The sequence below is a fragment of the Rhinopithecus bieti genome, unplaced genomic scaffold (genome assembly GCF_001698545.2).
Source record: "Rhinopithecus bieti isolate Rb0 unplaced genomic scaffold, ASM169854v2 scaffold_16999, whole genome shotgun sequence".
Taxonomy (NCBI): domain Eukaryota; kingdom Metazoa; phylum Chordata; class Mammalia; order Primates; family Cercopithecidae; genus Rhinopithecus; species Rhinopithecus bieti.
In genome coordinates, this window is record NW_016808939.1 from 2,187,529 (window position 1) to 2,215,038 (window position 27,510).

Genomic DNA, 27,510 nt, shown 5'->3' on the forward strand with positions numbered 1-27,510 from the left:
CCACTTACTCACGACTTCTTGGGACTGTGTTTTCCCCAGGCCACAGTCACCCATATAGCTCAGGATAAACCTCTTTGAAATATTTTACAAAGTTTAGTTTTTCCATTTACAGTTTGGCTTTTAAATCAGACCCTCCACAAGAAATCAATTTTGTAGACAATCTGATTTCAGACATTAACCTCTAGACCTGTAAGAGAATAAACTTCTGTTGCTATAAGCCACCAGCTTGTGGTGCTTTGTGACAGCGGCCCTGGAAAAGGAGGACTTCAGACAAAGAACCATGACCAGCTTAGGTGCTTGCTGGTGCAAAGGGTGTAGGGAATAGGTAATGGGAGGAGGAGGCAGTCATAAATACCAGCTATGACCATGTGACCAGTTGCAGAAATGAGGACTGTAATAGTTAGGGGCATTTCTTCCTTATTTTGTCTTGAAAATATATCTATTAAGCAGGCATTTTTGTTTTCTTCTTTTATCAGTTTACGTACAATGTAGTCATAAAAGTATGCTTTGTATCACAGTATTAGGTTACAGGATATCAAAGTAGAAGAGTGAAAATTGCCCAAGAACTTAGCGTTATCTTTTGAAGGAAGAGTTAACATGCTGTTGGTTGTACGCAGGATAGTTATATCATGTTAAGCACAAGTGTGGTTTTGTTAGTGCCTTTATTGGGAGATTAAGTATGGTTTAAGGATATGTATATGGGTGCTCAGATGATAAGAGGTAGACTGAAATGGTCAGTTTTAGGTGTCAACTTCATTAGCCTATAGTTCCCTAGTTATCCAATCAAACACAAATCTGGTTGTTGTTGTAAAGGTATTTGTAGATGGGCTTAAAGACTACAATCGATTTACTTTAAGTAAAGAAGACTATCCTAGATAATCTAGATGAGCCTGATCCAATCATCTCAAAGTCCCTGAGTGTAGAATTGAGGTTTCCCTGAAGTAGAATAAATTCCACCTGTGACCTGCAGCTTCAGCTCATGCCCCAAAGTTCCAGCCTCTCCTTCCTTAAGACTTGCCCTATAAATTTTGGACTTGCCGAGCCAGTCCCTATAATCAGGTAAGGCAATTCCCTGCAATAAATCTCTTAATAGATGTATCCTACTAGTTCTGTTTATCTGGTAGAAACCTAACTGATACACTTCCCAAAAGGGTCTTCAACTCAATATGACAATAATCAACATGTCAGCAAGTTATTATTACCAATTAACAAGCCAATTATAAAATTTAAAATGAAAATGCAAAGGACTCAGAATAAACTAAACAATCTTCAAAAGAACAAAGTTGGAGCACTTACACTACCAAAACCAAAGTTTCTTACAGAACTATCATAATCAACTTTTATATTGGTTCAAGGATAAACAAGGATCAAGGATAAACTTATGAAAGAGAACAGAGGGTGAAGAAATAACCCCTCTTACACCAGACAAAAGTAAATTCAAGATCAATCACAGACTTGTGAAATACTCATGACCTGTATTTTATAAACAGACAAAAGATAAGCAGGCATTTCACAAGAGGATATTCAAATGGCCAATAACAGATGAAAAGTCCAAGAAAATGCAAATTAAAACCACAAGGAGCTACCTCCACGCACCCATCAGAATGGCCAAAATAAAAAAGACTAACAATAGGCTGGGCATACACCTGTAATCCCAACAGCTTGGGAGGCAGGGTGGAAGGTTTGCTTGAGGCCAGGAGTTCAAGGTTACAGTGAGCCATGATGGTGCCTCTGCACTCCAGCCTGGGCAACAGAGTGACACTCTGTCTCATTAAAAAAAAAGAGAGATTGACAAGGCTGGGAAGCAATTCTAAAATTCCAAAATGCCCACATGGAAGGTAGGAGTTTAACTTGGAACTATCACTTTAGAAAATATTTGGACAGTAGTTCATAAAGCTGCATTTCTATGTATACACTTGAAGTGAATAAATGCATATATCTACCTAAAGTTATATGTAAGAATATTCATAACAGTTTTACCCTTCAATCACTTCTCATTACTCTTACAATTTCTTAAGTCCTTAACAGAGCCAACAAGTACCCCCTACTCAGTTTCATCAGCTTTTCTCCTCTCTGGTCACACTAAACATATCTCAGCTCCTTGGGGAATTCTAAAGTACCGTGCCCCTCTGGAAAACCTTTTGCTCTTCCCTTCCCCCAGCTATTACTCATCCTTCAGACCATGACTCATTCCACTTCTCTTCACTTCTTCAGAGAGGTCAACCTTTCCAGACTGGGTTGTGTCTCTTAATCTTTAGTTCCCACAGCATTCATTAGTTCCTCCTTCATATCCATCAGCAGCTTTGTAATCATTTTACTGCTTCTTCAACAATTCAATCGCCAATAGTTAGGAAATGCTCCAAATGGACAGAGTGTAATATATTCATACAAAGAGACAGTTCACAGCAATAACTTTTAAGCATAATGGTAAATACAACAGGCAGGAATGTCTCAGACATTATACTGACAGGAAAAAAAATAGAATATACACTACACAATTCCATCCCAACAAAGTTCAAAGCAGACAAAACTAAGAAATTGTATTGAAGTCTGTGAAAGAGATGACAGGAGGGGGAGGATGGATTGGGAAGTGGCACGACGAACTTTCTCTTGAAGTACTGGAAATGGCCTCTCTCTTGATCTGGGTGGTTATCACACAGATGTATATATCTGTGTAAAATTTCACCAGACTTTACTGTGCACACTGGTTTACTTTAACCACATTATTATATGTATCTTAAACCTCAATTAAGCGGTAAACAAGAAAGCACAGTGAAGGAAAATTATTTACACTTGGAACAATTGAATTATTAGAGCTTCTAAAAGTTGTTCAGGAAAAACATGCTTTTGTTCCACTTTAAGTTACCCATTTAATACCTTGAATGACTGATTTCTTTTGTCCAAGAAAAGGTCTTCTTGTTGTTCTCAGAGGAAAACACTTTCCAACATCAAATTCTTTAACCAGGTGTGACACAACATTCCACAGGTGTTCATAATCCCTCCTAATGGAATCTCCCAAATTCAAATGTGGTTCTGCATTACAATAAAAAATATTAAAATCTTAAAAGTCATATACATGCAGACACACACAGAGCATCTTTTTTGAATAAATTCATAGAGCTCTGGGAAGATGATCAGATATGGAAACTTAGAGTGAGTTACATATATGCATGAAAATTAGTCATGACACTATGACAGTAGTTTTTTAAAGTCATTTTCTCTTTAAATATAATGCAGAGCCAGTTCCTGTGACATGGGCCTGTGGTTCCAGCTACTCAGGAGGCTGAAGCAGGAGGATCACTTGAGCCCAAGAGTTCAAGGCCATCTGGGCAACATACTGAGATACCCTTCCCTGCTAAAAAAAAAAAATTAACAAAGGAACATCACCGTTTTAATCGTAGTCCTTATTAAATAATGCTAATGATAAATATACAATTATTTCCTAAAATAATGAAGAACAATATGCTACATATAAGCTTGCAACTTTAAAACTAATTTAAAACAAGTTTTAAAGAGTTTACAGAATATAGAGAGGGTGAGAATTTTGTTAAAACTAGTAAAATTTGCTACATTTTATGCAGTGAGTTTATTCAAATGTTTGTCATCTAAGGGAATTAAATGCCAGAAGCCCAACAAACTTCAATAATGTTCATTCAGGAAAGATATGTTTTGAAACGTTTTATTATTCTCTGACTATGTAAGCCACTCTAGATAACTTACTCTATAAAATATTCAAAGGAAGGCAAAATTATGTATGTACCAAAATGCAGTTTTATTTATTTTAGGAAAATGCAATACATCCTTAAATGTTCAAAATAGTGAAAGGATTATATTAATTACAGTAAGTGTTATAAAATATGCATCTACCACTTAAATAAAATATAACTTAATATTATGTCATAGCATTAAACTCATTTTCAAATGCTATTAAGTGAAGTAAAATAAAATACATAAAAGTATGTACACACACAAACAAAGGTTTTCAACAAACAAAAATGTTGCTGTGGTATGTACTGGAAAATTTATAAGGGTTTTATATAATTTGTTTATGATATAATGTTAATACATAATTAAGGTACTACCTTGAGTACTTTCAAATTCATAGTAAAAGGCAATATTCTTTAACAATTGTTCATCATACAAGTCAGAAACATGATTTAAATTCAGATTCCAGCATCCCAAAACGTTTAAGTTGCTTAAAATGAAATGTTCACACCACTTGTTCTGCAAATTAAAAATAAAACATTATTAGCAGGGAGTCATGGAATAATTTCATACTCATGGTTAACCCCCTGTAAGGTAGGTCACAAGGGACATTTCTGGGTGGAATGATAAAGTCATTACAACCACAAAGATTACAGATGGTGGTCTATAAGTCTCCAGACTAATGCTTTCATGTCTTTACTTTTAAAACTAGGAATTGCACTGCTTATCCTAGTACTCATAATTTACCTTATAGTATACTGTTCCCTTAATGTGGTACTAAAACTATAGCTGACAATACTAACACCTTCGTCATGTAGGTCCTGGAATCCCCCACAGGCTTGCATAAGTACATTCAGACAGTTGCAAATGATTCCATTTCTCTCACTTTGGGGTCAGCACCTACCCCCACTACACCCCTGGTGAGCAGGAAGAAGTTAGAGCAGTCTTTGCCCTTTTTCCATCTTCTTTAGCCAAGACCTTAAGATTAAGATGTTATAAAACCCAAAAGGAGGGATCGAAACCACCATTGCAAAACTATGACTAAGATGGTGAAAGAGATCTGACTTAAAGAATTCCACCTTGCTTCTAACCTCCAAGTTGTTCTTGTTCATTCCTGGGTATAGGCTGAACTATAACTATCTTTGGAAGGAACTTAGCTTACAGTTTATAGTTTGAAACAAAGATGAGAACAGCCCTTTCTCAAAACAAACCCCCTTCGTTCCTGGGGACTAGACTGCCCTTGGAGGACTAACAAATTAGTCAAAAGATTAGAAATCATGGCTTAGGAATCATGCAGCTGAAGGCTACAAGATTCTGACCCTCCCCAGTATTCCTCCTGGGGATAAAATCACTATTGTAAAACCTAAGCCAGTGCTTGAGATATTCCGCAGACCCTGCACTTGATGAATCAGCTGACATCAGCCAGATCTATAAACCGACTCATCTGATCTTGTGGCCCCCATCCAGGAACTGACTCAGTGCAACAAGACAGCTTCAACGCCCTATGATTTCATCTATGACCTGACCAATCAGCACTCTTGGCTCACTGGCTTCCCCCTGCCCACCAAGTTGTCCTTAAAAACTCTGATCTCCAAATGCTCAGGGGAGACTGAATTGAGTAATGATAAAACTCTGGTCTCCCTTAAAAAAAAAAAAAAAAAAAGAATACAGATGAACTAAGACCAACTCCAAGGAAAGAGTTGCCTCCACTACCTTTATTTTATAACCATCCACTCATTATTGTTGAATATTCCATAGATTTTGTACCCCATCACTCTACCAAAACAGCTCTTAATAATAACTAGCCTAGGCTAGGTACCATGGCTCATGCCTATAATCCCAACACTTTGTGAGGCTGAGGCAGGAGGATTGTTTGAGCCCAGGCATTCGAGACCAGCCTTGGCAACATGACCAGATCTTGCCTCTACAAAAAATAAAATTAGCCAGGCATGGTGGCGTGTGCCTATAGTCCCATCTATTAGGGAGGCTGAGGTGGGAGGATCACTTGAGCCTGGGGGGTTGAGGCTGCAGTGAGCTATGGTCATGCCACAGCACTCCAGTCGGGGCAACAGAGCAAGACTTTGTCTCAAAATAGTAATAATAATTGGCCTTGACTTTCATGCTATTAAAGTCACTGAATTTTCTGTCAGCATCCTCATATTATCTTCAGAATTTAACACTAATAAACCATTCCCTTCTTTTTGAAATATCTGATCCAAATTTTTATTCCCAGTCCAAAGAATACTGAAACTGCCTTTTAGGTATTTCCTTTGGAAGTCTCATTGCCACCATCTCAAACTCACTATTTCCCAAATTCATTATTTTCCTCCTCAGAATGTTCTTCTTACAGTGGCAGCATTCACACAGTTGGCCTAGCCAGAAACCAGAAAGTCATCTTTGACTCTTCCTTCTCCCTTCTGCCTCATAGCCTATTCCTTAACTCTGTCAGCTTCAAAGCCTTGAAGAACTAAAGAACTCTTTCATTTTCGACTTCTATTTGTTCCTATTGCCACCAACATTTTAACCATGTTAGCATCATCACCATGTGATCACCGGGGTGGTTTCCTCATGTCTATATTTGGATGTCCACAATGGGCTCTATGCACTTCTGCCAAAGAACCTTTAAACAAAAATGTCAATTTCAGCTTGAAACCCGTCAATCACTTCTCACCACTCTTAGGATTTCCTAAGTCCTTAACAAAGCCAACAAGTACTATAGTGATTTTTCTTCTACCCCCTCCTCAGCTTCATCAGCTTTTCTCCTCTCTGGTCACACTAAACGTATCTCAGCTCCTTGGGGCATTCGCAAGCGCTACTTCCTCTCTTGAAAACCTTTTGCTCTTCCCTTCCCCCAGCTAACCATTACTCATCCTTCAGAACATGAGTCATTTCACTTTCTCTTTACCCTTCAGAGGGGTCAGCCTTTCCAGACTGGGTTGTGTCTCTTAATCATTAGTTTCCAAAGCTTCGTTAGTCCCTCCTTCATATCCATCAGCACCTTTGTAATCATTTTACTGTTTACTCAATAATGCAAACTGAAATTCCATGGAAGAAGAAGAGATAAGAGTTTGTATTTCTCTCAACTCCTTCCTTGGTGCTGATCACAGTGAATATGTACTGAATAAACGTGTGTGGACTGCTGCCTGACAGATTGGTTTTAAAATGTCTTTGATAACAATTTGACAGTATCTATCAAGATCTTCAAATTTTCAGCATCTTTTTGGCTTATCATCTCTTTTCCCATTTCAGAAAATCTATTTGAAGTAGTTCATTACAAATTAAAAGGAAAACTTTAAACACAAAATGCCTCAAGGCCAGTAGCATTTACGATACAAAAGTTTCAAATGATCCTAATGTTCCTTGACAGAGATATGATTAAGTAAACTACAATACGATCACTCAAACATATTTAGTAGCCATAACAATTATGCTAACCAGCCTGAGTGAATGGACACCCCGTTCTCCACGATGTGATTAGTAGGCATCGCATGCCTGTAGCAAAACATCTCACACACTCAATGAGTATGTACAACTACTACGTATTCCCAAAAATTAAACATTTAAAAAATTATGCTAACCAAAAGTGAAAATATTTTTACAATAAAATAACATGTAGCATGTATCGTATGATTGCAACCAAAACAAAAACTATGCCCTAAAACAAAAAATGAAGAAAATTAAACCAAAATATTAACAGTTAACAGTATTAATTTGAGCAGTGGGTTAGGAATACATATTATTAATTTTGCTTCAATATTTAACTTTCCTTTAATACGCTTTTATTATAAACAGAAAAAATAAATACATAAACACTTTTCCTGAGTTTCTCTACAAAGAGAATACAATATCAATCAATTTTCTATGACTGATTATATAAAAACAAGATCTCATCAGAGATAAGAAGGAAGAAGAGGAAGGCTTTCATGCTTCTATAAAACAGATATATTGTGGTTTTCCTCATTACACTACCAAAAATAAAAGTTGTTGAAAATAGGACCTTGACTGATCAGCTAATTAGATCTGGCATTATTCCAATATAACTCTTGTTTTAAAGGTGATCATGGTTTTCATCTCTCATGTTCAGACAAAATAATAAAATATGTTTACCATTTTTAAGAAATAATCACTGTCCCAAAGCCAAGAGTATGTGATGACTCGAGAACAAGCTCTCTGAGAAAGGGGTAAGTGGAGTTGAAAAGCCACACAGAGGCAACGCAGTCTGCAGAAATCTTCCACCTCCTGCAGGGATAGGCAATTACTGTGCACCTGTGTACAATAAAGAAGCTGAGAACAGCCACAATGTCACGCTGTGAAATGGCATTGAAATAGGCACTCCATGAAGATACATATCTTCAAAGTTTTACATCTACATTTGTGAGAAAGTCCCCTTCCGCATACACAAAATCTGGCTGCACTGATACAGAAGTAGGTAAGAGGGAGGGAAAGCTCCAGGCTTAGTAGTTTACATAATGCATTTCCTAGGATTTTCAGTGAAGCTGGACTTTAAATGAGCTGGCAGCAAAGGAAGTCCCTGACCCTGAGGTCTGAGCATTGACGGAGTCCCATGTAAAATGCTCTGTCATTTCAGAGAGTGAAGAATAATTTCCACAAACCCATGGCAGTTTCAGGGTGAGAAATCCCTGATGGCAATCTATCTGTAACACATAATGAATGAGAAATCAGGGAAGGAAATGGTCAAGTTTCACCTCCTGTGGCAGACTTCAGACCTATTTACGAAAGGGTTATCACCTGGAAGGTTAAAAAAAAAAAAACACCTTAATCTGGGTATCTTCATAGAGCAAAATTAGGGGTAACTGAAATTACAAGGAGATTGATTTGGGTTCAACATGTTCATTTTTTAAAATTAGAATCACTAAAATATCATGCATGGTCATATGAAAATATTTTCCAAAACAATTAGGAAAATACAGTAAGGAGATTCAAATGAGATTGTGGTCCCTATCGATCTCTAAATCATGTAAGAAAGAAGCAAATTAATCACTATGAACTTTTATGAGAAATCAACTTTTATACCCAGAACCCTATGATCTGTGCTATTCACACTCCCACTCACAGCACATCTTCAGCATACCATAAAAGTGAATATATTAAGGTAATTATCATTTTTAAGTATGCCCTTAAAATTCTGACAATCATGCTGAAATAATGTAAAGTTTTTAAGTTCTTCATTTTTTACTGTTTATCTTCAAAAATTATTCAAGGTCACAATTTTAGAGAAATCTACATAGCTAAGATCTACTGTATTACATACTAAATTAAAATATTGGAGTGCTCTGGCTCCTACATTAAAGACTATTGCACAATAATTCAGGATCTGGGCTCTGAAAACTGATTCCAGTCAAGACACTGCATGAGTCAGTTCTATATGTAAAAAATCAGGATAGTAACAGTATACTTTCTCATAGGGTTTCTGGAAAAACTAAATGAGATTAGACACGTGAAATATCTAGAATATCACCAATACATAGTAAACCCTAAGTATTACCTATTATTAGCTAGTCTTCATAACATCCCAGTTTTGTAGGTTGAAAGCAGCTATTAGCACACATTGGACAATCAATATCCTTAGCTAAGTGAATTAATAAATGTGTTATCAGTCAAGAGAAAATCAAAGATGGGAAATTCAAACTAAGGAAAGAATCAAGAAGGAAGAAGCACAAAATGCTCACGGCTCTCTCCATTCTCTATGGTGCTCCTGAAGAGTTAAGTTCTTTTGTTTGGTTGGTTTTTTTTTTTTTGAGCAACTAGAAGGGTATTGTTGTCATTTGTTGGGAAGGAGAAGAGTGAGGCGGGAGCAGGTTTGGGGAGTTTGGTTCCAGAAATCCTAAATTTGAGATGTCTATCACAAATCCAAGTGAAAATGTTGAGTTGGTGGTTCAGACTAGAGGTCTGAAATTTCTCTAGTTATCTCAAAGGGACATTAAAATTGCCTTCCAAGATATGTGTGATCAATAGCAGTAGATATCATGTCTATTTTTTCTCTCTCCCCAAATATATTTATTTTTGGCATGTGTTACCATGCACAAAGTATATCATGCCGATAGATTTAAGAAATGGACAATTTTCTCCTATAGAATACTAATTTCTTGAGCCCTGTACAGTCACATTTTTTTCTTTTCTTTCTTTCTTTTTCCTATTTCTTTTATTGCTGTTTGTTTTAAGAACAGAGTTTTTCAGCCTGAAACACACTGATATCTAGACTGCATACAAACTTTGTGTGTGTGTCTGTGTGTGTGTGTGTGTGTACTTATGCAAGCAGGGATGCATATAGTAGAGCGGAAAATCTATGTTCCTCAAGATTCCTAAAGGGCCCTATAAGCTGAAAACAATTATACAAATTCAGGTTCTCTATAGTCTCAGTGATACTAATAAACAACAACAGAACTGTTCTTTTAAATACACAGCTTAACAGAGCAGAATCATTACAAGCTGTGGAGCCAACCACCCTAGTCAAAATTTAGGCTGCCTTTTACCATGTGATTTTAGGTAGGTTAGGGAAGCCTTGGTCTCAAAGTCTTGAATCGACAGGAGAGAGCGACCATTGCTCTACTGAAAAGTCGTTGTCAGATTACATGGTGTCAGGTAACACAAAGAGCCTGAAACACAGCATACAGGGGGGCCCCTCCTCCAATTTGTTTCTTTTCTTCTTCCTTCTCCCTTTCTCTGTTTGTTAGAACTGGGTTAGTAACTACTAAGCGAAACACCAGATAAAACTTACCGTACATTGTATTTTAAGAAAAACACTAAATTATGTAACATAATATTTTCTTATCTATACAGATTCTAATTGTTCTCTCCTTTTTGTTATTTAATACACATAACTTGGTGTGGGAAGGAGCTAAATTCCTAATGAAGAAAATGGCCATCAGAAACCAAGAGTATGTCAACAGTGGAGAACCTGATGCCACCAGTGAAGCTACACCAGTTACACCTGATGAATGACAGCTTTCTGCCCGGCGGCTGCCTTCTTTTTACTTACTAAGCCATGATGATGGTACATTCTCAAGGATAGTGAACATGACGTGACACAGATAACACGCTGGATGTCCGATCCTTCTGGACATAGGCACTGAAGCAGAAATAGAGTCTGACACGCCTAACAAAAAAGAAATTTCTTCAACTGTCAAATTATTTAGAAATATTCTTTTACTCAGAAGTGCTCTTACTTGTAAGAAACATAAAGAAAATGACTGTATAGATTTGACTAAACAGAACTTTAAATGTTTAGTTTAAAAATGTATAATTTTAATGATAGAAAATTAAAAAATAATTACAATCAATATGGCAGAGAAATATGAAAACCTAAATATGTAAAGAAATAAATAACTCAATAAGAAATTAAGATTTAGTAAAACATGAACAACTGATTCACAAAGGAGGAAATAGATTATTAATAAAATGAAATCATTCCATTTTACTAAAATCAGATAAATATATGTTAAAACAATAATTAGCTTGTTATAAATATCAATAATATCAAAATTTTAAAAATAATATCATGCAACATTGAAAACTGTGCAGTGAGTCACCTCTCTGACAGATTAAAGATGAAAGTACAGGTAGATATAGAATTTCTGCAAAGCTCTTTGACAACATCCATCAAGATCATTAAATATGTTCATGCCTTATGATCCAGTTTTGAATTTCTGGGAATTTAGCATAGCAGAATAATAATCCAATATGTATACAAAAAATGTATACATCAAAATGTTCATTATAACATTATTTATATCAGCCAAAATTTTGAAGTAATTTAAGTGTCTAGTATTACACATAAGTGTAATATGTAAAATTCATATTACATTTATGAAAACTTCTTAATGACAAGAAAATATGTACTAATCTTAATGAAATGTACACTAAAAATATATATACAGTCTGGGAATGGTGGCTCACAGCTATAATCCCAAGAATTTGGGAGGCCAAGGTAGGAGGATCACTTGAGCCCAGGAGTTCAAGACCAGCCTGGGTAACAAAGTGAGACACCATCTCTATATAAAATAAAAATGAAATATTGGGCAGGCATGGTGGCATATGCCTGTGGGTCCAGCTACTCAGGAGGCTGAGGTGGGAGGATCACTTGAGCCTGGGAGGTCAAGGCTGCAGTGATCCATGACTGTGCCACGATATTCCAGACTAGGCAACAGAGTGAGGCCTTGTCTGAAAAAATAAGAAAAAACACCAAAAACACATATATAAACTATACACACACACACACACACACACATATACACACACACACACAGAGTATGTCCTCAGTTACATAAAAATATACATTAAAATGCTAATATCAAGTAGTGGAATTACGAATATTCTCACTACTTTTCTGTTTTTTCCAAACTTTCTCATGCAACTATCTTTTACCATTTGAGAATCAGAAAAAAAAAAAAAAAAAACAAGAAAGAGGTGCTTAGTAATCCATCATGATAAACGGTAGTATAAAGCATAGTTTGAGAAGATAATCAGAAAATTAGATTTAAGGTATAATTAATTTCACATTTTGACTGTTTATATGGCAAATGATATCTTAGAGCCCTCCTCAATTTGAATAATGGAAAATAAACATTACTGTTGCATTAAGTACTATAACTTTCTAGTTTTGCAGAGTCTGTCTTAAAATATGGCTCCCAGAAATGAATATAAAATTACATATGCCATCCGATGAATTCAAGGTACATTGAGAGCATGACATTCTAAGATTCAGATAATATACATGTACTAAGGAGGTATATGGCACCCTTTAGTCTGGTCTAAGGACTGAACTAATCAAAAGTTGGTTCTCATTTATCAAATTCTATCAAACTTTTATTTAAAGAAATGAAAATGTTAATACCTCTTCCATCATATCATTCCATTTCAAATGTTCAAAATGAGGTGCTAATGCTAAAATCCTTCTTTCTTCCAAGTGTTGTATGAGGCTTTTATATGCACTCTGAATCACTGTTTCATTCTGTAAAAGGGAGAAAACCATATAAAATACCTTAAATAAAGTGTTTCTCAGCTGTAAAAAATGAGACACTTGATGCAAATCAAAACCACAATGAGATATTATCTCATGCCAGTCAGAATGGCGATAATTAAAAAGTCAAGAAACAACAGATGCTGGCAAGGTTGCAGAGAAATAGGAATGCTTTTACACTGTTGGTGGGGATGAAATTAGTTCAACCATTATGGAAGACAGTGTGGCAATTCCTCAAAGACTCAGAACCAGAAATACCATTTGACCCAGCAATCCTATTACTGGGTATATACCCAGAAGAATATAAATCATTCTATTATAAAGATACATGGATAAGTATGTTCACTGCAGCACTACTCACAATAGCAAAGACATGAAATCAACCCAAATGCCCATCAATCATAGATTGAATAAAGAAAATGTGGCACATATATCCCATGGAATACTATGCAGCTGTATAAAGGAACAACATCATGTCTTTTGCAAGGACATGGATGGAGCTCGAAGCCATTATCCTCAGCAAACTAAATGCAGGACCAGACAACCAAACACCACATGTTCTCACTTATAAGTGGGAGCTGAACAATGAGAACACATGGACACAGGGAAGGGAACAACACACACTAGGGCGTATTGGGGAAACGGGGGAGGGAGAGCATCAGGATAAGTGACTAATGCATGCAGGGCCTAATAACTAGGTGATGGGTTGACAGGTGCAGCAAACCACCATAGCACACATTTACCTATGTAACAAATCTGCATGTTCTGCACGTGTCCCAGAACTTAAAATAAAGTTAAATTAATTTTTTAATGAGATATTTGAATTCTACATGTGTTATAAGGTATACTAAGCAAAATCACCCTCAAATGTCTTTAGGGCAATTTTTCTTAAGCTCTGATAAACATGCATATTCCCTCTTTGCCAAATTAATTTTTATTTCAGAGTATAACGAATTGTGTTGGTATCATGGAGCTTTCAAAATATAGATAATTAGAGAAGGCAGTATGAACCCCAATCCTGAACAATTATCAACATATAATACATCTATAATATTTATTGAGACTAATTTAAACAGTCCAAAGGGGTGAGAAAATAACTTTCAGAGAAATACTTACAGATAATGAATCAGGAAATAATTTCACAGAAAATAAAATCATCAATTTAAAAAGAAAAGAAGGCCAGGCACCATGACTCATGCCTGTAATCCCAGCACCTGGGAGGCTGAGGCAGGAATATCACTTGAGCCCAGAAGTTTGAAACCAGCCTGGGCAACATAGTGAGACCCCATTTCTACTAAAAATAAATAAATACATAAATAAGGTTATTCTTAAGGAGAGACCAATCAAGACCTTAGTATAGCATTTTTAAGTCAGAGTCTGGTATTTTTTCAGGCAAAATAGAGACTTACTGGTAACAGTACCTCTTCTCAATATGAAAATAAAGTCTAGAGGCCAGGCATGGTGGCTCACGCCTGTAATCTCAGCACTTTAGGAGGCCAAGGCAGTTGGATCACCTGAGGTCAGGAGTTCAAGACCAGCCGGGGCAACATGGTGAAACCCTATCTCTACTAAGAATTCAAAAATTAGCCTGGCATGATGGCGGGCACCTGTAATTCCAGCAACTTGGGAGGCCAAGACAGACAGGAGAATTGCTTGAACCCAGGAGGCGGAGGTTGCAGTGAGCCAAGATCACACCACTGCACTCCAGCCTAGGCAATAGAGCAAGACTCAATCAAAAAAGAAGAGAAGAGAAGAGAAGAGAAGAGAAGAGAAGAGAAGAGAAGAGAAGAGAAGACAAGACAAGACAAGACAAGACAAGACAAGAAAAGGAAGTCTAAAGTTCAAAAAAAAAATCCTGGGAAATATTTTAATGACAGAATAAAAGCAAAGCAAATAATAAGCATGACAAACATCTGTATGTCTTAATTACATGAAGGGTGTTTCTCAAAACATGATAAATTTTAGTTGGTTTTATTGCCATATTGTACATTTAGAAAGCAATTTCCCAACCAAAACAAAAAACAAAGGTGGAGCTCCAATTTCAAAGGGCAGAGATCTGCTACAAAAAGTAAAAATATGAATTATATTGACAGACTTTTTTGATAAACTATCAAATGGCCTGCATCATCAGAATTCATTTCAAAATGTGAAAACTGAAACAAAACTAGATTCACTCATAAGATTATTAATACATTTTTTGACTCCCAAGTTTCATAACATAAATACTGCATAAACCTAATGTCAACTATACCAAAATAATGAGTCTATCATAATTCTTTGAAAATTCCACAGACTTCATGAGTTTATGTTAAGGAAAGAAATTATCTCATTACTTGCTTCTTTGTCAGTCTTCTTCATTTCTTTCTCATTAAGAGTCCTTCCTCCATGTTAACCATCATTTCACTGCCTATATGCAACACACGAACCTCTAAACACATAGATTTCCAGTTAAATGCATTTCTTACTTTCCATGATCTGGGTAGCAGGACTAGAGACATACTCCTTTGTTGAAATCCACTGTCAACCTTTTATTCCTTTTATTCATAAAGGAAAGCCACTTCTTTACTGATAACACTAACAAAAAAAAAAAGTATGGGTTTTCCACACCAATAATTCTCTAATTCTCTCCAGACACCAACTGGGTGCCATATAATTTAATTCCATTCTGACACTAACTACCCTAAGTTAACGCAGGCCCCACAGGGTAGGAATTCAGTCCAACAAGACTGCCTTCCACTTCAGACATGAATCACAAATGCCAGGCTTCACATGCTGATGGACCAGCTACAAATCTGGGGTTCCCTCTTCACGTTTGGTAATTTGCTAGCATAGTTCACAGAACTCAGGAAAAGTGGTTTGCTTGCTATTACCAGTTTATTATGAAAGATTCAATTGTGGAATGGATGCACACGGCAAAGTATGAGGAGAGGGGCAGGTGGCCCCAGTAACGCCCTGGGTGCACCACCCTCCCCGACTTCCCAACCCGGGAGTTGAACAAACCTCACTGTTCAAGAGTTTTTATAGAGTTTAATATATAGCTGCTCTCACTCCCCTTCCCAGAGGTTGGTGGTTGGGACTGAAGCTTCCAGCCTCTGATGGCTTGGTCCTTTTGGTGGTCAGCCCAACCCTGAGGCTATTCAGGGGCCCCACCCTAGGTTACCTCGTTAGGAAAAAATTCAGATATGATCAAAAGCAGCTCCTTACAAATAATAAAAGACATTATTATTACTCAAGAAATACCAAAGGTTTTAGGAGCTCTGTGACAGCAACTGGGGACAAAGTGCAAATATATTTTGTATTATATTTGCATATGATAAGTATGTAAATAATATATTTCTTATGTTTGCATATAAATAAATTTATTATACCACAATTAGGTATTTAACATGAGCAAATTACTTCAATACTCCAAATATTATTTTACAGATGAGGTGATAATATCATAATTAGAAATGAATAGATAGATATAATAATGCCACAAACCTTATAGGAGTACCCTGAGAATTAAGAGAAATTTAGGAAAAGGAATTGGCATAAGTGCTTAATAAATGTCCGTCATTATCATTGTTACCATTATTAAATTTTTTACCTCTTTGGAGACTGCCTATAGTAAGTTCCATTAAAAAATACAGAAATATTGAGTTAGCGATTTTGAGAATTAAAACAAGAAATCAGGACAAAAAATGAGAGTTATTAATGTCAATTACCTCCTTTGAAAAAGTGTGGTTTCTGTCTGTGCTTTCCATAGTATGTGCATAAAGTCTGAGAGTATCAGATTCATGCCCTGATGAAAGCACAACATTGACTTTCATTCCCCAGGAATGTATGATTAAGAAGTTAAAAAGGTACGTTTGTAAATCACTCAGGCCTTCCTCTGAAACTATCAGAAAATACGGGTAATGCTGTTCCAAGTATAACTTCCAATCTTGTGATAAGCATCCAGAAAACTCCGTTTGCACATCAATGTTAGTATTGTGTTGAAGGTGGAGAATTAAAGCAGTTCTCAATGAAAGAAGTTCAGGAAAATCAAAATATGCATATTCAGCATCCTGTGGTGACAAAAAGAAAAAAGTACATCATTTTGAAATCTTTCTTTAGTGATTTGTTAATTTTGTTGCTTACAGCACAAAGCCATATAGGACTGAACCCATGTGATCTAATTGTTTTGCTCAACGGCCTTAAACTTGACTCATTTCACAAGTATATGCCACAGGTCAAAATGTGGATTATATAGATTCATCTCCTTTACTTGAGCAGGCATACACTACTACTTCACTTCTAATTCTTTTACTCTCTACGTTCAAATAGGGATCAAAGTAGCAAGAGGATAGATGTATTTCATCTGAATTGAGAAGCTGATGTGAATCACTATTAGTAGATAAAAATGTAATGTTCCAGGTGATGTGTCTCCTCCCTAAATAATGTAAGTCTTTTCTTAGCAAATCAAAATTTCTATTTCTCAAATTTATAAGAAAAAAACAACTCCACTAAAAAGTGGGCAAAGGATATAAACAGACACTTTTCAAAAGAAGACATACGGTCAGGCACAGTGGCTCATGCCTATAATCCCAGCACTTTAGGAGGCTGAGGTGGGTGAATCATCTGAGGTCAGGAGGACAAGACCAGTCTGGCCAACCTGTCTCTACTAAAAATACAAAAATTAGCTGGGCACAGTGGCGGGTGCCTGTAATCCCAGCTACTTGGGAGGCTGAGGCAGGAGAATCACTTGAACCCAGGAGGCGGAGGTTGCAGTGAGCCAAGATCATGCCACTGCACTCCAGCCTGGGCGACAGACTATGTCTCAAAACAAAACAAAAACAAAAGAAGACATACATGCAGCCAATAAGCATATAAAAAAAGCTCAACATCACTGATCATTAGAGAAATGCAAATCAAAACCCCAATGAGATACCATCACATGCCAGTCAGATGGCTATTATTAAAAATTTTAAAAATGAGGGTTAAAATAACTCAACATAAAAAAATGACAGATGCTGATAAGGTTGCAGATAAAAAGGAATACTTAACACTTGGTGGGAGTGTAAATTAGTTCAACCATTGTGGAAAACTGTGGCAATTCCTGAAAGATCTACCATTCGACCCAGCAATCCCATCACTGGGTATATACCCAAAGAAATATAAATCATTCCATCATAAAGACACACGCACGTGTATGTTCACTGCAGCACTATTCACAATAGCAAAGACATGAAATCAAACTAAGTCATCGATGATAGGCTGGACAAAGAAAATGTGGTACATATACATCATGGAATACCATGCATCCATAAACAAGAATGAGATCATGTCCCAAATGCAGAAACAGAAATCCAAATACTGTATGTTCTCACTTATAAGTGGGAGTTAAATGATAAGAACACAAGGACACATAGAAGAAAACAACAGACACGGGGGCCTGTGCAAGGGTGAAGAGTGGAGGATGGGAGGAGGGAGAGTATCAGGAAAAATAATTAATGGGTACTAGGCTTAATACCTGGGTGAAGAAATAATCTGTACAACAAACCCCCATAAGACAAGCTTACATATATAACAAACCTGTACATGTACCCCTGAACTTAAAAAGTAAAAAAAAAAAAATCTGTTTTAAATGATATTGACAATCTAGCCTGCTAGACTGTCATAATTTAAAAGAACCCTGACTTTTCTATAGGTATCAATCAAAACACTGCTTTTACTTTCAATGGTGCCAAAACTAACCCCCACCCCAAAAAATCCTGTGTATAAAGATTGAACAAATATAGACTAGAATTCTTAGCAGTAAAACAACAATTGCTTCTAGGAGTAGGATGAGGGAATGGGCTCATAAAATACTTTTGTATTTGGGTTGAGATCTGTTAAAATTGGAAGCCATTTAATCTGTAATTTTTAAAAACCATAGTATAACACTGTTGAGGATATTTATATAGATCAATCCAAATAAGGACAGTGCCCCTATTGAATTTGCCATTCTACTGGAATGTAAATACAATTTCTTCTCAGGTTTGGTCCTAAAGGGCTTCCTAGAATTTAAGCATACAAATTCAGAGAGCAAAGAAAAGTTGTTGAGGGAAGTCTACCTCCTATCTCATGTTCCTAGATGTCCTTAAAATAAGTATCTATTGTTGCAAATACAAATTAATTTTAGCTATCAACTACTATAACTTAATGACATTTCTAGAAGATTAATTTAAGAACTGTAGAATATATATTATTTCTAAGAACATACAGTACATTCACCAAAACAGGCCACATATTGGACCTCAAAACAAGTCCCAATAGATGTTTAAATAACTGAAATTATACAGAAATATTTTCTCCAACCACAATGGAATTAGAAATCAATGACAACACATCTAGAAAAAAACAAGAATTCATACATTAAAACAATAGTTTTTTAATTTTTAAAATTATCCTTAAGTGACTTTATAATTGTACTTTATTTTTGGTAGAAACAGGATCTCACTTTGTTATTCAGGCTGGTCTTGTACTCTTGGCTTCAAATGATCCTCCCTGCTCAGCCTCTCAAAGTGTTGCTATTACACATGTGAGCCACCTCACCCAGACTAATTGCATATATCTATGGAGTATAGGGTGATATTCTGATAAATATGTATATAATATGTAATGATCAAATCAGAGTAATTAGCATATTGATCACATCAGACACAATTATTTGTGTATGTGCGTGTGTTGGAAACATGCCAAATCTGCTCTTCTATTTGAAAAAATGCAATAAATTACCATTAATTATATCCACCCCATGGTGCAATAATGTCCTCCAAGATCATCATGTTACCACAAATGACAGAATTTTGTTTTTTATAGCCAAATAGTATTATATAGTGTATATACACACCACATTTTCTTTATCCATTCATCTGTTGATGAACACTTAGTTTGTTTCCTATTTGTTGGCTATGTGAATAGTGTTGCAATAAACACAGGAGGGCAGATATCTCTTTAACATACTGATTTCCTATCCTTTGAATATATACCTAGTAGTGGAGTTGTTGGTCCATATAGTAATTCCTTTTTGTGTTTTTTGAGGAACCTCCATACTGTTTTCTATAATTACTGAATTAATTCACATTCATATCAGCAACATATGAGTTACCCTTCTCTACATCCTTACTAGCATTACAATATCTATTCTAATGGGGTGAGATGCTATCTTATTATGGTTTGGATTTGCATTTCTCTGACGATTAATAATGTTGACTATGCTTTCATACACATGTTGGCTATTTGTATGTCTTCTATGGAGAGATGTCTTTCAGCTGACTTGCCCACATTTTAATTGGATTATCTTTTTAAAATTCTTTTGCTATTGAGATGTGTGAGTTCCCTGCATATCCTGGATATTAATTCCTTGTAGGATAAATACTGACAAATATTTTTCCCATTCTGAAGGTGTCTCTTTACTCTGTTGATTACTTCTTTTCCTGCACAGAAACTTTTTAGTTCGATATAATCCCATTTGTCTAGTTTTGCTTTTGTTACCTATGCTTCTGAGGTCGTCTCCATAAGATCTTCACACTAACCAATGTCCTGAAGCATTTCCCCTATGTTTTTTTCTAATAGTTTCATAGTTTTGGGTCCTACATTTAAGTCCTTACTCCATTTTGAATTGATTTTTTAATATAGTGAAGGTGAGGGCTCAGTTTCATTTTTCTGCATATGAATATCCAATTTCCTGAGCACCATTTACTGAAGACACTGTCCTTTCCCCAGTGAACGTTCTTGATACATTTTTGTCAAAAATCATTTGGCTATAAATGCATGAATTTATTTTGGGGTTCTCTATTCTGTTCCATTGCTCCAACTGTCTATTCTTATGCCAGTACCATGCTGTTTGGGTTACAGCATTGTGGAATACCTTGAAATCTAGTAGTGAAATACCCCCAACTTTTAAAACACATAATTTCTAAATAATCCACTGGTCAAACAAAAAAGAATCACAAGAGATGTTAGAAATTATTTCTAATAAATAGTAAAGGAAAAAACCATTAGATGCAAATTTGTGATACGTAGCTAAAACAGAGCTTACAAGAAAATTTTATTGTTCATAAACAGAAAATAAAAAACATCTTAGCTTAAAATTTCAATTTATGAAGCTAGTGGAAAAAAGAGAAAGAAAAATCCAAGAGAAATAAATAAAGACAAGGGTAGAAATCAGTGAAATTAAAAAAAAGACAATACAGAAAATTAACAAAGCGAAAAAAGCTAGGTCTTTGAAAACATCAACAAAACTGATAAATCACTAACTAGATTAATCAATAAAAGAGAAGACACAACTTAGCAATGTAAGGATAGATGAGGGCAGAAGAAAATGGAAATTATCACAATAGAGAATCTGTGATGCTTCGTCACATACAGTAGATGATACTATGGCTTTCATACTTTTTTTTAAAAGTTAACTCCTTCTTTTCCCTTAGCAGTATATCAGGTTATAGAATCAGAGATACAACAACGACAAATTACATTTTAATTTGTAAAATTATGTGATGATACTTATCATTCAGAAATAGAGGAATAAAAATCTGTCCCCATTTCACCAGATGTGAATTTCAAGTAGAGCAGCTGCTATTAAGAGTTGGTGTCATGTTTCTGACCAGTCCCCTCCTGTTATTGCATCATTGATTGTCACTAGCAGCTGGCCAGAAAATAGTCTTATTTTGCTGTATTAGTCAGGATTTCTGCAGTTTATGTTTAAAAACCGGTTTAGAGTACCCAGGTGATGGGTATAAAGTCCATGTATCTCCTTTGGTAAGTTATAGTTATGATCTGTGTGCTTTGTAGCCTGCTACACAGAAAGCAGCAGATAATCAAAGATTTAAGGGACACGGACAGCTGCCAATTCACAAAATGGGAGTGTAACATGAAAGCTTTTAGAGGGTTTTGTTACACATGTTGCTTTTATACCGTTCTTCTTTTCCTTAAGACAGGAATCAAACTTATATATAAACTGTCGGTAATTTTAGTTTCCTTCTGTGTCATTCAGTGTAAAACTGCATAATGTGAAAATGAATGAAAAAATAAATATTTAGTGGCCAGGAACAGTGGCTCATGCCTGTAATCCCAGCACTCTGGGAGACCAAGGTAAGCGAACTGCTTGACCTTGGGAGTTCGAGACTAGCCTGTACAACATAGCAAGACCCTATCTTTATAAAAAATACAAAAATTAGCCACACGGCTGTAGTCCCAGCTACTCAGGAAGCTAAAATGGGAGGATCACTTGAGCCCAGGACACAGAGGTTGCAGTGTGCCAAAATCACGCTACTGCTGTGTTGCAGTCTGGGAGCTAGAGTGAGAACCTGTCTTGAATGTAGAAAAAAAGAAAATTTAGTTTCTGTTCCAAAAAGAAAAAAAGAAAGAGGTTGCTAACTAACACTAACATCACTAAAAATCTTTAGGCAATAAGAGGAAAATAAAAGAATATTATAGACAACTTTATGCCAAAATATCAGACAACTTAGATAAGATGGGCAAATCCCTTGACATATACAATTAACAAAACTGACACAAGATAAAACAGAAAGTCTAAATAGCCCTATATTTATTAAAGAAATTGACTTTTTTATCAAAAATTTTCTTCCAAGGAAAACTCCAGACCCAAATGGTTTCACAGGAAAATTTGATCAAATTTTATCAGATCCATCTGAGGCAATAATACCAATCTCATAAAGACTTTTTCAGAAAATAGAAGAGGAAAATGGGCTTTTCAACACATTCACCAGGTCGGCATGATCCTGATACCAAAATCAGAAAAAGACATTATATAAAAAATAAAATTGGCCTGGCAAGGTGGCTCATGCCTGTAATCTCAGTACTTTGGGAGGCTGAGGCAGGCGGATCACCTAAGGTCCAGAGTTCAAGACCAGTCTGACCAACATGGGAAAACCCCATCTCTGCTAAAAATACAAAAATCAGCCAGACATGGTGGCGCATGCCTGTAATCCCAGCTACATAGGAGGTTGAGATAAACGAATTGCTTGAACCTGGGAGGCGGAGATTGCAGTGAGCCGAGACTGTGCCTTTGTACTCTAGCCTGGGCAACAGAGTGAGACTCCATCTCAAATAAATAAATAAATAAATAAATAAATAAATAAATAAATAAAATTACAGATTAATATTTTCATGACTATATACCAAAACACTTAAAATATTAGGAAATCAAACCCAGCAATATATTAGAGAAATGATATCTATCATGACCAACTGAGGTTTTCCCAGGAATAAAAGATTGAATTGAATTAGTATTTAAAATCACTTAATGTAATCTACCAAATTAATAAAAGAAGAAAGGTGTATCAGAGTTTCAATAAATGTAGAAAAGCATTTTAAAATGTAACACCTATTAATTATAGAAACTCTCGGAAAACCTAAAATAAGAATAAATTTCCTCAATTTGATAACGGATATACATAAAATAACTACAGCTAACATGATACCTAGTAGGGAAATAATGGACACTTTCCCTTTAAGATCAAGAACCAGGTAAAGATTCCCACTCACTCTACTTCAGCATTTCTAGAGGTGCCAATCACTGTAATAAGGCAAGAAAAAGCAATTAAAAAATAAAACCGTAAAACAAGAAATAAGCATGTATTTATTCACTGAAGACATTGAAAAATCTAAGAAATATACAAATAATCAACTGAAATTAATAAGTTGTTTTAATAAGATTGCAGGAGAACGGGCACTGGCTGGCTCAAGCCCTGTAATCCCAGCACTTGGTGAGGCCGAGACGGGCAAGATCACAAAGGTCAGTGAGATCGAGACCATCCTGGTAACACGGTGAAACCCCAGTCTCTACTAAAAATACAAAAAACTAGCCGGGCAAGGTGGCGGGCGCCTGTAAGTCTCCCAGCTACTCGGGAGGCTGGGCAAGGAGAATGGCATAAACCCGGGAGGCGGAAGCTGCAGTGGCCCTGAGATCCCGCCACGCATTCAGCCCTGGGGCGACAAGAGTGAGACACTCCGTCTCCAAAAAAAAAAAAAAAAAAAAAAAAAAAAAGATTGCCAGGATACCAGTTACAAACAAAATCAATTCTACTTCTATATACATAACAGCAAAAATAAATATTAAAATTCAATTTTACAGTAAGATCAAAATATGAAATATCTTGAAATAGATTTAGCAAAAGATGTGCAAGACCTCCACACTGAAGACTACAAAACTGATAAAAGAAATTAGAGATCTTAAAAAAAACAGATATACATTGTGTTCACTAACTGAAAGACTATATTGATCTATAAATTTAATGAATATCAATTAAAATCCCATTTTCTTTTTAAATAGAAATTGGCAAGCTGATTCTAAAATTTGTGTGGAAATGCAGAGAACCTAGAATAGCCAAAGTTAAACAAAGAAGAACAAAGTGGGTTTCAAGATTTACTATAAAATTATACAAATCAGAACATTGTGGTACTGGTAATTTGTTAAATCCTTTGATAGAACATAGTAGAAAGCCCAGAAATGGACCTACACATACATAATCATTTGATTTTTGATGAAGAAACCAAAGCAATCTACTGGAAGAAGAAAAATGTTCTCAACCATGGATGCTGGAACAAATGAACCTCAATCCCCAATTCACATCACAAACACACAAAAATTAATTCAAGAAATATCATAGACCAAAATGCAAAAGCTGAAACTACATACTTCTAGAATTATTAATAAAAATAGAAAAATATCTTTGTGACTAAGAGATAGGCAATGATTCTTATCAGGATATAGGCACAATAACCATTAAAGAATAATAAATTAGATTTCATCAAAATTAAAATATCTGGTCATCCAAAAATAGCACTAAGAAAATGAAGTGACAGCTGGGCATGGTGGCTCATGCCTGTAATTCCAGCACTTTGGGAGGCCGAGGCGGGTGGATCACGAGGTCCGGAGATGGAGACCATTCTGCTAACACAATGAAACCCCATCTCTACTAAAAATACAAAAAATTAGCTGGGCGTGGTGGTGCACACCTGTAGTCCCAGCTACTTGGGAGGCTGAGGCAGGAGAATGGCATGAACTCGGGAGGCGGAGGTTGCAGTGAGCTGAGATAGCGCCACTGCACTCCAGCCTAGGTGATGCAGCAAGACTCCACCTCAAAAAAAAAAAAAAAAAAAGAAAGAAAAGAAAACAAAGAAGGAAAATGAACTGGCAAGCCACAGACTGAGAAAATATATTTGCAATAATATATATGACAAGAGGTTGTATACAGAATATATCAAGAACTATTACAACTCAATATGAAAAAGATAAAGAATCCAATTTAAAATGGTCAAAAGATATGAGCAGATGCTTCACAAATCATAGTATACAAACGAACAATAAGCACTTAAAAAGTAGGCAACATCATTAGTCATTTGATAAATACCAATTAAAACCCAGGGACATAACACCACACATCCAACAGAATAGTTGGACTGACCAAATACAAATGTTTGCAACTACACAGGGCACCACAACTCTTATTCATTGCTGGAGTTAGCGTGAAGGGGCACAACTACCTTAGGAAAAGCTTTGGCAGTTTTATAAAACATGTATTTCAATCACAGATATATGTACAAGGAAAATGAAAACTTACGTCCACACAAAGACTTGTGTGTGAATGCACATAGGAGCTTTATTCATCTAGGCAAGATATTGAAACAGGAAAATGGGGAAACAAACCATGGCACATTTCTACAATAAAACCTTACTCAAAAGTGATAGAAGGAGCAAAATACCACTGCACACAACAAAATGGGTGCCTCTCAAAATTATTGTGTTGAATGAAAGGTTTATACAAAGAGTTCACACTGCAAAATTCTATTTATTAAAAGTTCTACAACTTTGGGAGGCCAAGGCAGGTGGATCACCTGAGGTCAGGTGTTCGAGACCAGCCTGACAAATATGATGAAACCCTGTCTCTACTAAAAATACAAAAATTAGCTGAGCATGGTGGCATGCGCCTATAATTCCAGCTACCTGGGAGGCTGAGAGAGTAGAATCGCTTGAACCCAGGAGAAAGAGGTTGCAGTAAGCCAAGATCATGGCATTGCACTCCAGCCTGTGCAACAACACTCCAGCCTGTGCAACAAGAGCGAAACTCCATCTCAAAACAAAACAAAACAAAACAAAAAAAAGTTCTACAACAGGCAAAACTAAAGAGGCAATAGAAAGGATTTAAACAGTGGTTGCTTCTAGGGGATGGAGTGAGAATGGACTGGGCAGGGGCATGAGAAGACATACTGTGGAACAAGAGTTTGGGTTACACATGCATGTATTTGTCAAAACTCAATGGACTGGTAAATGCTATGCACTTGCCAAAGCTCATTAAATGGCATTAGGTTGGAGCAAAACTTTTTGTAACACATTTAAGAACTGTGTATTTTATTTCAAGTAAATTTTACCATCAAAAAAAGTGCAAATAAGTACTGAACTCTAGTTAATGGCATGTATGATGAAATGTTTCAGAGTTAAATGTAATGTCTACAACTACTTTGAACTGTACCCCCAAAACAAAAGGATTGAAAGGTGAATAAAGGCTTGGATAAGCTTACAGATATATGAAGAAGTAAAATAAAATATAATTGTAGGATTTAGATGGTGGAATATAGATATTTGCTCCACAACCTTTCAACTTATGTATATTTGAAATTTTTATAACAAAATATTGAAACCTAAAGAATGGGCTTCCTGGCGCTTACCACAGGCTGAATTCTTATACCGACTGTATAGAAAAGGAGGTAGAGTAAACTACCCCATATACCCCTCAGCCAAGGCTCTGTGCCTGATCTATATTGTGAATGTGGGAACAGCGTTGAGGAAAAAAAATTAATAAAATAAAAAATAAAGAATGGTTATCTCTGAGTAGTGAAATTATGGGTAATTATTTTCTTTTGTTAACCTGTCTTTTTATATTTTCTATGATGGCATGCTTCATTTTAGGTCAAAGACTATTTAGGTTAAGAGATTTCAGTTATAGTCTTCAAAGGACTAAAAAGACATCAATCATCACACATTACCTTGAAGAAAACTATGGCGAATTGTCCTCCATTACTCATAAGATCCACAAGATAGCATTCAACCAGATAGAAAAAGTGGAGATTCTGTCCCCACTTGAATGATTTTACACACAGGCATGTGACAAGCAAGGAATCTCCATCAATCACAAAAAAATTAGATTCCACGAAATCATTTAATATGCTGGAATACCTAAAATAAAAATCAACGAGAATAAAAATCACAGATGTTTCACAGAGACTTTGTTGCTGTTGTTGTTACTATTGCATAAGGTACTATTTGTTGAGTACTTCATGCCAGTCTACGATACCTTTTCAAATATCTCATTTAAGCAACTGTCCTTTATAAGAAGGAGATAGCACAATTACTATTTTATTAAAATAAAATGAGGCTCAGAGAGGCAAAGGAATTTATCCAATGGCAAATGGCAGAGCCAGGATTTGAAGTTGAGAATATGATTCTAAAGGCTGTTATTCTGGATAAGGACATATATAACCCCCAACTCCATAAATCTGATTGCTCTAGGAAACTATCTGTTCAGTGACAGCTATGACAACTATAGGAAGAAGAGTGTGTTCCCATCCTCTCCAAGTTGCCCCAAGATAAATAGGTTGAGTGATCATGTATATGTATACAGGTTAAGAGGGATGTCGATACCCAGAGTATACAATAGTATAGCTCCTTCTTTTTTCACTTCATAGTACTTACCCAGCTTTTGGCATTTCATCCAAAATTAACTTTGTCATTTTCCTGAAAAATCCTGCATGATCCTTTAACCCTAAAAAAAAAAAAAAAAAAAAAAAAAAAAAAA

General features: G+C 35.9%; 1 protein-coding gene across 1 annotated transcript in view; it reads right to left on the bottom strand.

Annotated features, from left to right (window-relative positions):
• The window catches only part of DDX60L (DExD/H-box 60 like), a 120,073-nt gene that overhangs the window by 84,491 nt on the left and 8,072 nt on the right, over window positions 1-27,510 (bottom strand). Inside the window, 8 exon segments of the mRNA XM_017887899.1 lie at window positions 2,878-3,033; window positions 4,083-4,224; window positions 7,813-7,971; window positions 10,706-10,822; window positions 12,560-12,676; window positions 16,393-16,734; window positions 26,702-26,891; window positions 27,408-27,477. Of these exon segments, the coding sequence (XP_017743388.1) occupies window positions 2,878-3,033; window positions 4,083-4,224; window positions 7,813-7,971; window positions 10,706-10,822; window positions 12,560-12,676; window positions 16,393-16,734; window positions 26,702-26,891; window positions 27,408-27,477 (1,293 nt within the window).